Here is a 14,323-nt window from a genome sequence, read left to right as displayed (position 1 = left end):
GGCATTCTAACCACATCAGACCGGCTCCTTGAATAACTCCACCTCAATCACAAACCACTGTGAAACCTCCATGAGGAGTTTATAGCTGGTAATGAAATGTAATAAAATGAATACAGTTCTTTAAACATCTGATATCACAGCCCTGCAGCCTCGCCCTCTTTTAAAGACACGACAGGAAGTTTACTTATTCAGGGACAACGAGCAGGAACATCAATCTGATGAGAAAATGGTGTTTATCTGTTTAAAGACACAGGTACAGGGCATGGATTTAGCCGACTCAAGTCAACTTGTTTTTATATATAAAGCATCTTTCATACATTCAAGCATGAAGCCCAATGTGCAGCACAAAAGAAGAGAGACAGAAAACAACAGCAAAAATGATACAAGGCTAAAACAAGATAGAGGGAAGTGATGTAAATAATAGAATAAAAAATAGAATCATAAATAGAAGAAGAAGAAGAAGAAGAAGAAGAAGAAGAAGAAGAAGAAGAAGAAGAAGAAGAAGAAGAAGAAGAAGAAGAAACGTACTTTATTAATCCCCAGGGTGGAAATTCAATATCATTTTTTATTTTTTGGTCATGCTACACGTACAGTTTGGTGTATATTCATACAATTTTATGCACAAAGATGCAGTGGACATGCTCTTAGGGAGAGATGTCAGAGTGAGGATGCTGCCAGCGCACCCCCAGCACTTGAGGGATCTGTGCCTTGCTCAAGGGCAACTCGGCAGTGCCCAGGCAAGTGAACCAGCACCTCTCCAGCCACCACTCCACTTGCCAAGCTTCGTCCATGCTGGGACTCGAGCCAGCGACCCTTCGATTGCCAAGCCAAGTTCTTATGGACTGAGCTACTGCCGCCCCAAATATCATACAAATAAAATAAAATCATTACAATAAGATCAATAAATTAAAATCAGATAAGAACCAGAATAGTTAAATAAAAATTAATTAATGTAAAAAAATTAACAAAATAAAATCAGATAAATACCCGAAATATAAAATTATAAAATTTCATCAGATAAATATCAGAAATATAAAATTAATAAAATTTAATCAGATAAATATCAGTAAAATAAATAAAATCATAGCAATAAAATCAATCAAATAAAATCAGATAAACATGAGTAAAATAAAACAATTCCAATAAAATAAATACAATTACATCAGATAAATATCAGTAAAATAAAAATAAAATCATTACAATAAAATCAATAAAATAAAATCAGATAAATAACAAGAAATAAAAGAACATAAAATACAAGAACATAAAATAAGATAGAATAAAACCTCTTAAAAACAATGGTAATAATTGGTATAATGGTAATAATTGGTATAATGGTAATAATTGGTATAATGGTAATAATGCAGGCCAGGGCTAAAAATAAACTACTCCAAATTAAAAGCCAGATTAAAAAGCTAAGTCTTAAGTTCAGTATTAAAAACAACCGGAGAGCTCGGCCTTTAACGTCCAGAGGACTAGAGTTCAGAGTAAAGGGGCATAAAAACAGAAAGCCTGGCACTTGTGAGGGACACATGAGGAACATTTAAAAGGGAAGCATTAGCTTAGCCTCGTGGTTAAGCTTCGCGCCCTTATAGTGGGCAGCTACACAAGCCTGCAGCCTTTTTCCCACATGTCATTCCCCCACCCTCTCCTTGAGTCCTTCTCTGTCCATCATCCTGTCCTCTCTGAATAAAGGTGTAACAGCCCCAAAAAATGAATTTCCATTTCCATCTACTTCAAGTTATTTCAGATGGAATGCTCTCACACCCAAAAAGGGGCGGGGCTTCCTGGATAGGTTGGTTTCATCAATGTAGTCTGCAAACTGTCAGCAGAGGGCAGCGTTCCTGCTGTTCATCCAATAAAATGAATGATGCTGATAAAAGAAGGAGAAGAGGTGGAGAGGTTAAAGAGGTTAAGTGTAGATAGATAGATAGATAGATAGATAGATAGATAGATAGATAGATAGAGAGATAGATAGATAGATAGATAGATAGATAGATAGATAGATAGATAGATAGATAGATAGATAGATAGATAGATAGATAGATAGATAGTTGGCTGTTTCCACCTCGAGGTGTTTGAGTGAATACTAATTGGAGGAAATGAAAGAGTCCCATTGATGACGGAGCACAATGGAGAAGCAACACAAGCAAAAACAGAAGAATCCCATTATTTCATCTTCTTTCCACGTTGGCCGGTGTTTGTGTGACCGCCGCCTGCTGTCACTGCGAGGAGACCGTGACCGCCACAATGCGGCCCTTGTGCCCGGGAGGCCACGGTCGGCAGAGGAAACCAGAGCCGACACAGCTTCCTCTCCCACTGCCCCCAGAGCCGTGTGGGCGACAACAAAGATGGCTGAATGCACACTATAGTCCTGTTTGGCAGCGGCCCTATGGGAAAGGTTAGAGCACACAGGAGGGCTTGTTGTCAGCGGGGTCAGTGATGGCTCATCACTCTGTGCACCAGGCTACAATATGCTGTCGGACAGGACACTAAGCTGCATGCTAATGTGATTGCAAATTAAAAAACAGAGTAATATTCAACAAAGCTCAGTTTGCTTTACCCTGACACAAGATCTTTGATTCTAAAAATAGATTCAAACACTACGCTCCCAACATGCAGGCCTGCTCATCGAACCTAAAGTCTCTAAAAGTAGTATGGGAGGTAGAGCCTTCAGTTATCAGGCCCCTCTCCTTTGGAATCATCTACCAGTCAGGGTCCGGGAGGCAGACACCCTCTCTACTTTTAAGAGTAGGCTTCAAACTTTCCTTTTTGATAAAGCTTATAGTTAGAGCTGGATCAGGCTTGGACCAGGTCTTAGTTATGCTGCTATAGGCTTAGACTGACACACTGGGATCCTGTCTTTCCCTCTCTCTCCTCTCTCTGCCTGTCTCTCACTTTAACTCTTCCTGTCCCATTAAAGTTACTAACCATAGACCTTTCTGGAGTCCCTGAGCTCCCTTGTCTCGTAGGTTCCTCTGGATCTCTGCTGTAGATTCCTTTTTTGGGGTCTGTTATTCATCCTTTCTTTCTTTCTTTCTTTCTTTCTTTCTTTCTTTCTTTCTTTCTTTCTTTCTTTCTTTCCTTCTCTCCTTTCTTTCTCTCCTTCCTTCTTTATTTCTCTCTCTCTTTCCTTCTCTCCTTCTTTCTTTCTTTCTTTCTTTCTTTCTTTCTCTCTCTCTCTTTCTCTTTCTTTCTTTCAATCATTCCTTCTTTCCTGCTGTCCCACTTTCTTTCTTTCTCTATTTCCTTCTTTCTTTCATCCCTTCTATCTTTTCCTTCTTTCTTTCTTTCTTTCTTTCTCTTTCTTTATCTCTCCTTCTTTCTTTCTTTCTTTCTTTCTTTCTTTCTTTCTCTTTCTTTATCTCTCCTTTCTTTCTTTCTTTCTTTCCTTCTTTCTTTCTTTCTCTCTCTCTCTTTCTTCTTTCTTTCTTTCTTTCTTTCTTTCTTTATCTCTATCATTCCTTCGTACCTGCTGTCCCTCTTTCTTTCTTTCTTTATTCTTTCCATGTTTCTTCATCCTTCATGTCTCCTTTTCTTACCCCGTCCTTTCCTTCCCCATTTATTCTCCTCTTTTTCTTTCTTCTGGTCTCCCTCTCTTCTCTCTTTTCTTAGACCTTTCTGGAGTCCCTGAGCTCCCTTGTCTCGTAGGTTCCTCTGGATCTCTGCTGCTGTGGACGTGGTCCAGACTCCAGCTGCTACAACTACTACTATCCGTCTCCCCACTATCATCTCTCTCTCTCTCTTCATCTCCCTCTATCCCTCTCTCCAACACGGTCTCAGCAGATGTGTGTCTAACATGAGTCTGGTCCTGCTGGAGGTTTCTGCCTGTTAAAGGAAGTTTGTCCTTGCCACTGTAACCAGCTAAATGCTGCAAAGTGCTCTGCTCATGGTGGATTAAGATGAGATCAGACTGAGTCCTGTCTGGAAGATGGGACTGGATCTGATCCGGTCTTGGTGTTGGGTCTTTGTTAGGGGATCAATGAGTCTGCTTGCTGAAATATAAACCGTGTTGTGTTTATGAAAAAAGTGTCAGTTTGTAGAAAGACAGGAGACAAAGGCAGCGTGTCAGACCTTCATTTGGTCAACAACATCTGGAGCAGAGACAACAATCCTGTTTACACATCGTTGACAACAGAGCCGAGCATATGACCGGAGCGAGGAGAGCAGGGGGGTGAAAGAGAGAGAGATGAAGTGGGTTTGACAGATGAGCACTCAGGGCTCGGAGAGAGGAGCCAACAGGGTTAATACAGGATTCTACTTCCCAAAGATATGAAACCTCCAGGAATCCAGAGCCTTTGAGAGCATCACCGACATGTGGGGCGGATACAGAGGAGGAGGACTGAACACCTGAACCTCATCTCACAGGTTGGAACTCTTACTTTCTTATTTATGGCTTATAAATCAGTGCAAACATTGAAAATGCTGCATCATGGGACCAAAACTCAACAAATTCTCCAAGCTTTAATTTAAAGACAGCTTCATGCACCAAACACTGAATCTGAGCTTTCCACTGTTTTCTCATGGACTGCAGGAGCTGAAAGAGCGACTCCCTTCATGATGAACTGTGCTGTGATTCTTCTATTAACATCAAGCTGCTTCACCTGGTCCTCAGCCCTGTACACCCCCAACAGAGCAGGTACAGTCAACACCGTTTAATGCATTTACCTGTGACTCCACCTGAAACCTCACAAACGATGCCCTGGAGGAGGTCTTCTGAAACACAAGAGAATTGTTCTGCTGGTTTTGGGACATCTGAGAAAAACCTAGTATGCAGTAACCGTGATTTAAAGGACTGATTTGTTGACTATCTTTGAAGTTTGGCCGATGCAACATCTTTTAAACCAGGAAGTGACCATATTTGGTCACAAGGTGGAGCTAGAGAGCAGGAAAGGGTTTGCAAAAGCCAGAACCTCAAAGCTAAACAGTCTGTGCCAAAAAGCCCATGCAGTGACTTTAGCTGTGAAAACGAACACTTTAACATTGCTGTTAATGGATGTTTTGATTTTTGCAGCCAGCCTCAAGTGGACACTTGAGGTACTGCAGTGTTTTAGCCTTCTCAACACCTTATGGCCCTGTCACACCTTGACGATTTAGCCCGCGTTTTCCCAACATCAAAAAGCCTCTAAAATGCTGACATATGCTGATGTTTTTTCAGTGTTAGGCGTATTCATAGATATTCATAACTTATGCCCAACTACAGTCCACTTCTGCAAAGCGTGCAGCAGCATAATAACGAGGCTGCCGCTCGTTAATGACAATGTCTATGTTCTGAAATGAGCTGCCCTTCATTGGTGATTAAAAAAGGTGTGTGTTATTAAAAACTCTGCAGTCTCTCTTTGTAAGACCATGATGAGCCGTGGAGAGTGTTGAACACAGCCTCTGCTCTTTACAGGAAGTCACACTTATTGTCTGCAGTGCTTTCAAAAACGTCACATTTTGAACTTCATTTAAAATTCAACAACAGCAGCTTCATCGTTGAACACCAGCAGACTCCGACATGCTGGCTTCAGCTTCTGTTTCAGAGGCTCTGCTGTTTGACCCTGAGTGAGGACTCCAGGGCTTCTCACACTCACACACACACTCACACACAAGCAGACACACAGCTCACACAGTAGCAGTTAGCTACTCAGATCAGTGGCGGCTGGTGGAGTTTTCTCCAGGGGGGGCTATAACTCCAAAATAGTACATGTTTGCTTGCTTTTTGGTAAATGTCTGGGGTATCACACCAGTGTATTTACATACACGAAAACAGCAAAAGCAACATTATAATGTCATGTACTGTTCTAACTTTTGTACATAAATTTTGCTCTTCTTTCCTTGTGAGAAACAAATTTCTCAATGACTCTATGGTTAAAGTCAGGGATGCTTTTGACAAGTTTCTTCTCCATAAAGAGCACGGCCAATGCATTGAGACAATCCTGTGACATTGTGTTCCTGAGGAAGGTCTTGATTCTCTTCAGTATTGAGAAGCACCTCTCAGATTCAGTGAGATTCATTTGATTGTCTTGCTGCATCACCTGTAATAGATAAGTGACCATGGTGATGGTGTCTCATGGCTGCAGTATTCAGGCTGCCACTGGTGCAGTAGGCTAAATAGCCTCAGTAGATCATTGATTAATAAGATTTGTGTTTACCATTTGTATAAGCTGTGTAAGCTAATCATTGTCTCAGTACTTATTTAAAGAGGTTTAGATATTATTCATGTATCACCAATTAATGTGTGTGTAGTAATGATATTACATGCTCGCCAGCAGAGGGCACTGTTACATTATGTATAATGCTTGTTAACAAATAATCTGTCAAATAATAGCATTACTATTCCTGCCAGTTTAACTTTTCTGAAAAGTGCTTTAAATCAGTAATACCTGTCTTTATCCATGCTGGGTCAGATCCTGATGTTTGGAAAAGGAGGCAGGGAAAGCAGACTAACGCATTAGCATCACTGCATGTAGTTAGCCTTGTTGCTAAACCAGGTCCTGGAAACAGACCGGGTGTATTGTCTCCCTCTGTCTTTGGACTGCTGATTAATGTTGATGTTGGGCTGATCAGGTCCACGCTCTTTCACGTGGAGCTTCTCCTGGTACGTTCTCCTCTCTAAAGGTGATGTTTTGAGTGACTTCACTGAGTTATTTACTTTCTCTCCCTTCATTTTGCGTCTCTGTCCGATCGTCTCCTTCTCCCACGGCTCGAGCTGTCAATCAGCCGCGCTTGATGACAGACGGCCGTGACGTCAGCCCCATGACAGGAGGGTGGTGGTATGTAAATCAAGCTGCATTCAGCTCTGGGCACAGGGAAGGTGCGCCCCGACATGGCCCTATCTCTTGTATTGAAGAGGAGCTACTGCGCATGTACAACTTTTAACGAGAGTCTATGGCCAAAGATTTCTGCGCCCCGGAGGAAAACCGGAGAAAACCAGTCTATGGGGAAAACCCATAGGAACATACGTCACCAATCAGACAACACAGATGAACGAAACAGCTTTACTAATAATTATTTAACTATACAATATTAATCTTGCTCATTTTAAAATATATATACATACAGTTCAGAATATTATTTTATTATTTAATTTTTTTTTTTTATTTTTTTTTTAATGTCTTGTGGTGGGTGGTGGGGCGGCGCCCTAGCGCCCCTATTGGCCAGCCGCCACTGACTCAGATACTAGTTTGTAAACGTATATATTTGTTGTGCAGTTTGGCATCTTCACATCTCCATGGGGATTGACTCACTTTTGGAGCCAGCCTCGTGTGGCCAGTAGAGGAACTGCAGTTTTTGGGACTTCCACATTGGCTTGGTTGGGCACATTTAAGATGGATAAACCTGCAAACATCCAAACTTCTTTCTTCTGTTTCTTAATCAGCTGATAAAAAACAACGTCAGAAATGCTCCATGATCTGAGGTTTCCCTGCCTTCACCGTATTCTGCATCAGAGTTGTCCCAAAGTTTGTTCTGATGTATGGATCCGTAGATTTATTAGATTATTACGGATAGTGATGGCGTTGCATTTTCTAAATCAGTCAGCATGTTGTTGCACATTTTTGAATGAGTTGCATGAGGAACAGTAGCACACTGATACTGGTTTTGTCCCGTCTCTCCTGCAGCATCCAGTAAGCTAAAGTACCTCCTGGAGCCTCCGGTCTACCCTGAGGTGGTTGGTCGTCGGGGGGAGAACGTCACTCTGCCGTGTATCCTTAGAACCAAACCCAGCCACTACAAGGTGAAATGGACCAAGCTGCAGCCGGAACACGAACACGTGGGACAGGAGAACATTATCATGATATCAAACTCACACTCCTTCAAACGGTACGGCCACCTCGGTCCCAGGGCCGCTCTGAGGAAGGCTCACAGCATGGACGCCTCCCTGCAGCTCAGCCTTCTGGAGCTGCAAGACGGCGGCTCGTATCGCTGTGAGCTGGTCAACGGCATCGAGGACGAGAGTGTCGCCGTCTCTTTGAGGATCGAAGGTAACTGAGACCAGAATCTAAAATCTTTAACTGGAAGAAGGAATATCGATGTGTGGGAAGCTCTTTGGGTTAGGTTTATCATCCCAATTTCTACTCAAAGAGAGTTAGGGATGTCAAAATTGAGAATTTATTCACCACAGTTAAACCCGGGACCACAGAGTCTGCAGTTTAATGATGTCAAGTATGCTTGGCAAGTGTCTACCACTAGAAGAGCTAGCTCCACCAGCCTTCAGTCCTCCTTGCTGGTTCCTCATGTCTCTGGTGGAGTGGTTATATATCAGTTTAATCAGACACAGCCTACATACAACTTTATCTCCATTTACTAGATCAACATATAGACAAACCACGCCCACTACCTGATGACATCATCACCTGTGCTCGTTTACATCCAGGTAGTAGAGCTTCAGAGCGTACAGTGGCTGGGAAGTGCAATGCACATTGGATGAAAGGATGAAACACTTTTACCAAGTTGAAGACAAATTTACATTTTATAAAACAGAATGACATTAAACATTTTTACTAAGGCCAAAGCCAATTTACATTTAAGAGCACAAATATTCAAAATCTGAAACACTTGAAGTAGTCCTGAAACAAAATTAGAAATGGCGGATTGTACCGGACAAAAGGAATGTACCAAATACAGGAAGTGATCGAATGAGGACCTTGGTATTTTGGAGAGAAACCATAGACTGTTTGAATAATGGACGTAGAATCCGGGACGTCACCCATCTGTTTCTGAAGCACTGTTTTGAGGCCAGTCGGCGGCGGCAGCCATATTGGAAATGTTAAACTCAACATAACTGCTGTAGAGCCAGTGTGACGTAAAGAGGCGGGCTTTGAGCCTCCACAGTGTTCCCGCCTGTCAATCAAGTCAGCTGTGCCTCTCATTGGAAGACTTGCAATCTTAATATCTTTGAAATTACCGCATTATTAAAAAATTCACCCCTCATACATCCATAAATGATCTATCCAGACTACACTGGTCTTTTGAACCAGGCTGTAAACATGTTTATTTCTGCTGTAAAGATCACCTTTTTTGAATTGGTGTGTATGTGGTTTCCTATGTTTCTGCAGCCAGCCTCAAGCGGATCCTCAATGAACTGCAGTTTTTAGCACTTCCATATTGGACTCATATTTCTAGCCTGGAGGTTGCAGCTTAAATAAATCTGGAGATTTTCAGTCAGAGATTATGAGCAAAGAATCCCAGTTTCTGAGTCATTTTAATTCAGACTATGAGTGGAACATTATTCAGTGGAAACTGGGATTCTCTGCTCATAATCTCTGATTGAAAATATCCTGAATTATTGCTATTTTTATAAATTTAGTTTGGCTTTTATTTTGAAAGGACTCAGCAAAATGACCTGTGATTGGCAGGACAGTCTGTTTCTCTCTGCCAAAACAAACTGCTCACCCTTGCTTATAATAATTCAAAATACCTGCCAGTATAATAAAAGAAAAAGACGTCTCAAGGTTTCTAGAATTTATTTTTTGTAGTTTTTTGAAATATGATTTTATATTTAGACTTGTCAGTTCAATGTGAGCGATATTAAGAGTTAAGAGATATTTTGATTAGAAATTTGACAAATATATTCAGCAAGATTTGAGAGTTTTGCAGTTTAAAGAGCTTTCTATTCTCTCTCATGTCTCTACCTTTAAATGATTTGTGATGTTTTGTGATCAAATCAAGTATCTAAATGTTCCCACACCCGCAGAGGGATCATGGATTTATGAGGAGGTGTTGGATTCATGGTCAGGGATCTTAAAAGACTGTGTTCCTGTATTTCCAGGTGTGGTGTTCCCGTATCAGAGTAAACATGGCCGCTACAGATTCACGTTCCAGGAGGCGAAGGATGTTTGTGCTGAGCAGGACGGCATATTGGCGTCCTTCAGCCAGCTGTACAGAGGTACCACACACTCTTTTAATATCCAACGCTGTGTCTGCAGCTTCATCATCTCTGTCTCCTCCTGCAGCGTGGACCGAGGGTCTGGACTGGTGTAACGCCGGCTGGTTGGACGATGGAACCGTCCACTACCCCATCATCACACCCCGCCCTGCCTGCGGAGGAGAGACGCTCCCTGGGATTCGCAGTTATGGACCAAAAGATAAAAAAGTGGATCACTTTGACGCTTTCTGCTTCACCTCACAGACGTCGGGTAAGATGTGGATGGATGTGCTCTGGGTTAGAGACTCTGCTGCAGCAGGCTGACCTTTAGAAGCTCTGGTGTGAGAGTGGGACCGATCGTAGGTTGATGGAGGACAATAAAACGTGTTGGTGAGACATTATGTGGGAAAGTATTTGGACACTCTGTGCTTGGAAACCTCCTCTGCAGTCAGACAACAATCAAGTCTGAATCAAACTAAGAGAGCATGCAACTGTCCCTTTAAATCTTCCCCTTCTTCCCTCGCAGGTTCTCTCTCCTACATCTCCGGCTCATTCTCCTTCGAGCAAGCGGAGCGAGCCTGCAAACAAGAGGGAGCAGAGCTGGCGTTGGTCGGCCAGCTTTACTCGGCTTGGCGTTTCCAGAGTTATGACCAGTGTGACGGAGGATGGCTGAAAGACGGCAGCGTGAGGTTCCCCATCAGTAACCCCAGGGAGCGCTGTGGAGGGATCCCTGAGGCCGGCGTGCGCTCATTTGGATTCCCCAACAGGATGAAGCATCTTTGCGGCGCCTATTGTTATAGGTAGCCTGGACAGAATCAAACTTTTATATCAGTGTCTCAACGCACGACAGAGGATTAGGGACACGTTAAGGAAGAAAAGAGAGATAGATTTCAAGATTGAAGTTGCAAATTTACCAAAATAAAGTCAAGATTTTTGAGAGTAAAGTGCTAAATGTACGAGAATAGTCATAAATCTAGTCATTATCTCTAAATTACGTTTTTATTCTGATAAGATTACAAGTTTATTCCACCAAAATCACCTCATTCTCATAATTTTGCAACTTTTTTCTTGAAATCTTAATTTTTTCCTCCGTTGTGCAACAAAATTTGGAGTCCATGCAAGAAATCTGGTGCTTTTTGACTCCCATCTTATCAAACACAACCACAAAGTCAGGGGGAAGAAGTGTCACATGCATGGCTGCAGGGTTAAGAGATTAAAACTAAGAAACGTGCAGAAATAAAGCTCCTGAGTTATCTGATCTTAACAGCACATGCAGGTTTGGTTGATTTATAACTGCATCTTTTTTTTTAACACGAGCTCAAACTCAACAAAGAAGCCAAAAATCTTACATGTAAATAATTCTGTCATCTACTTTCAGAGTGAAATGGTTTATCTGTACATTAATATTTTATGTTTTCAATAAAGTCACGGCCACGGATCAGAGGAGGGGACTGGTGTTGGATTATTTACACCACATATCCTGGAGTCTGGGATGAAGACTACATTTCCCATGAGCACTATCACCCACTGTGACATTAATAATAGTAATAATTTGAAATAGTATTATTAAGTGTTAGAACGCACTTTTCTAAGTACTTAAAGACGCTTTACATGAAGTGCAAAAAATAACAAGATAAATTAAAGCCGCAAGCGGCGATGAACGGGCCCTCGCACATCCGCAGCCGCCGCCTATGCGAGCCATCGCCACCTACGCGAGCCGCCGCCGCATACGCGAGCCGCCTGATATTAGTTCCCACGTGATGCAAAAGCAAGATCTGAGAGTATACGCTGGCTTAGGTGGTGCAAATGTTCCAAGTTTCTGGCAGATTGACAAGAAATCCTCCAAACTTGACAGTGTTTTAGTCTGAACAGAATTCTTTAAACACTAATTTAATCCTCAATATGTCTGCTATAGAATGTGCCTTGTTTGGACTGAATCGGATAGAAACTCTAGGAGGAGCTCTCAAAAGTATGCACCCTCAATTCGGCATTTTTGCTGCTGGATCTCCTTCCTTGCTGTTTAAATGAGTTCTGCAAGGCTTGTTTCTCACTTGCATTTTTATGTTGCGCCTAAACACATGCCACGCCCACAATTTTAATCGGACCAGAATTCTGTTAACACTAATTTAATCCTCAATATGTGTGCTATTGAATGTGCTTTGTTTGGACTGAATAGAATAAAAACTCTTGCTGTAGAGCCAGTGTGACGTAATGAGGCGGGCTTTGAGCCTCCACAGTGTTCCCGCCTGTCAATCAAGTCAGCTGTGCCTCTCATTGGAAGACTTGCAATCTTAATATCTTTGAAATTACCGCATTATTAAAAAGGTGGCGCTCTTCCTGTTGAGTTTGGGATATGGGTGCAAGAGGCTTTTTTGTGCGGCATGATGTCCTGTATATGCGAACAATTTTTCAGGCATGTAGCTCAAAATAACCCCTATGGGGAGTTGTTTTTAAAACCTGTAGGGGGCGCCAGTGAGCACGTTTTTTCGACTTTTTTCGCGAAACCCATAAAATGTCGCAACTTTTCCCTGGACTGACGAGTGAGTTGGACGACGTGAAAATACGTGCATATTAAAGTCACAAAAATCAATTTTTTGACGTTTTTTTGTTGATGCCCCGCCCCAGAGTCTGACACGCCCACATCTTTTGTCTGAACGGAATGCCTTTCATTTGTATTAATCCTCAATGGGTTTACTATAGCAGTGTTTTTCAACCTTTTTTGAGCCAAGGCACATTTCATACATTAAAAAAATCCTGAGTCACACCACCAACCAAAAGTTTTACAAAATGACACATTTAGTCTCTCAATATATGAACCTATTTATCTGAGAGAGGGACTTCGGCTACTTCTTTCACTGTGTCAGGGCAAAGCATCTTATTTACAATAGCTTTTGCAGGTAGTATTATTGTCTCTGCCACAGTGTGTGGCTTTCTTAATTTGGCTAAGAGTTCAGCTACTAAGTAGCTAGCTTTGAGAGCTCTCGCAGTCACCGTTGTAGTTTTTCTCAGAAAAGTTGCCTTTTCCACCACCCATATTACTCTCTTCATCCAGGTTAGAATTTTGTCCAGGGCCCAGTTTGGAGTTTTCATTTTTCCTTTTTGAATATTTATCCATCGCTGTTGTACGTCTACGTCTTGTCACATACACCTCTCGCACGCATCATTAATTCTATTGTCTTAAATTAACAAGGTCATAAGTGTGCTTCATTGCCACCCAGTGGGTGGGGAGCACAGGTCAGTACATGGACGAGGACTGAATTACTCCGCCAGTCACTACACTGCAGGCACAGACGCACTACATGGCAAATTATTTGCAGGATATGAATAATACTTTTTTGGAATAACTAAGTGAAATTTGATAATGTCCCACGGCACACCTGACGATCTGTCACGGCACACTAGTGTGCCACGGCACAGTGGTTGAAAATCACTGTACTATAGAATGTGCCTAGTTTGGACTGAATCGGACAAAAGCTCTAGGAGAAATGATCAAAAGTATGCACCCTTGCACAGACCCATTTTGGAGCAATTTTGCCTGTTCAAAGCTAGGTGGCGCCCTTCCTGTTGAGTTTTGGACTATGGGCGCCACTGACTTTTTTGTGCGTCCTGATGCCATAAATATGTGTAAATTTTTTCATGCATGTAGCTCCAAAAACTCGGCGCGCAGCGTGTTATTTTTACCTCTAGGGGGCGCTACAGATTTTTTTTTTGCGAGACCTATAATTACCCGCAGTTTTCACCAAGCCCGATGAGTGTGCAAAAATACTCGCGCTTTCATTAACGTTCAGGGGTCCAAAACCCCAATTTTCATTTTTCTGCATCCCTAGGGATACAATAGGGCCTTCGCCACCACCGGTGGTGCTCGGGCCCTAATAAAATCAGAAAACAGAGCTAGCTTGAGATGTGTCCCATTTGTTGTTGAATTAAATGAATGAATACACATCTTTATTTTATTCCTACTTTACTTTGTTCAGACCACTTGTATCAGTATACAGAGTGATGAAGTAAAGTATTGATTCATAGCTACGTCGAATTATTGCCTCTAACATAACGACTAAAGTTTCTAACATTAGCTTTGTCGCAGCCCCGGTGTTGCAGTTCAAAATGTTACCCTGTTAACTTGCGACTTTTCAATGAATGCATCTGCTGTTTTTTGTAGTTTGTAATACAACCAATGATCTAACCGCTGAAAACGTGTCTGATGAGAACACTTTGACACGATAAGGGGAAAAATATTGGAAGAGGAACTCGACAGAACTCTTTCAGTGTTGTCGTATTCGGCTGAAAGTTACGGTGGCTCAGAAGTGCAACACAAATTTACAAAGAATGAAACACTTTTACAAAGTTGGAGACAAATTTACATTTAAGAAAACACTTTTACAAAATCAGAAACACTTTTACAAACAATGGAACATTTTTACAAGTCCAGAAACAAAATTACAAACGACAGCTTCTGATGGAAAAGGAATGCAC

At 41.9% G+C, this 14,323-nt stretch overlaps 1 protein-coding gene across 1 annotated transcript; it reads left to right on the top strand.

The window, feature by feature from the left end:
- The first annotated feature begins 3,938 nt into the window (after positions 1-3,938).
- Positions 3,939-11,292, top strand: hapln2 (hyaluronan and proteoglycan link protein 2). The gene is made up of 6 exons (XM_034698201.1): positions 3,939-4,368; positions 4,535-4,639; positions 7,605-7,967; positions 9,755-9,871; positions 9,939-10,121; positions 10,377-11,292. Exons 2-6 carry the CDS (start codon positions 4,558-4,560, stop codon positions 10,652-10,654), a joined length of 1,023 nt encoding a protein of 340 aa, XP_034554092.1. The 5' UTR covers positions 3,939-4,368; positions 4,535-4,557; the 3' UTR covers positions 10,655-11,292.
- Positions 11,293-14,323: the final 3,031 nt, after the last annotated feature.

The sequence above is a fragment of the Notolabrus celidotus genome, chromosome 12, assembly GCF_009762535.1.
Source record: "Notolabrus celidotus isolate fNotCel1 chromosome 12, fNotCel1.pri, whole genome shotgun sequence".
NCBI classification, from domain to species: Eukaryota; Metazoa; Chordata; class Actinopteri; order Labriformes; family Labridae; genus Notolabrus; species Notolabrus celidotus.
The sequence above is the reverse complement of the archived record's forward strand: the minus strand, read 5'-3'. Positions and strand labels throughout refer to the sequence as shown.

Coding starts and splice junctions, on each gene's coding strand:
- hapln2 (XM_034698201.1), top strand. CDS start 4,558: ATGATGAACTGTGCTGTGATTCTTCTATTAACATCAAGCTGCTTCACC. Junction 4,640..7,604: donor GTACACCCCCAACAGAGCAG/GTACAGTCAACA, acceptor TCTCTCCTGCAG/CATCCAGTAAGCTAAAGTAC. Junction 10,122..10,376: donor CTTCACCTCACAGACGTCGG/GTAAGATGTGGA, acceptor CTTCCCTCGCAG/GTTCTCTCTCCTACATCTCC.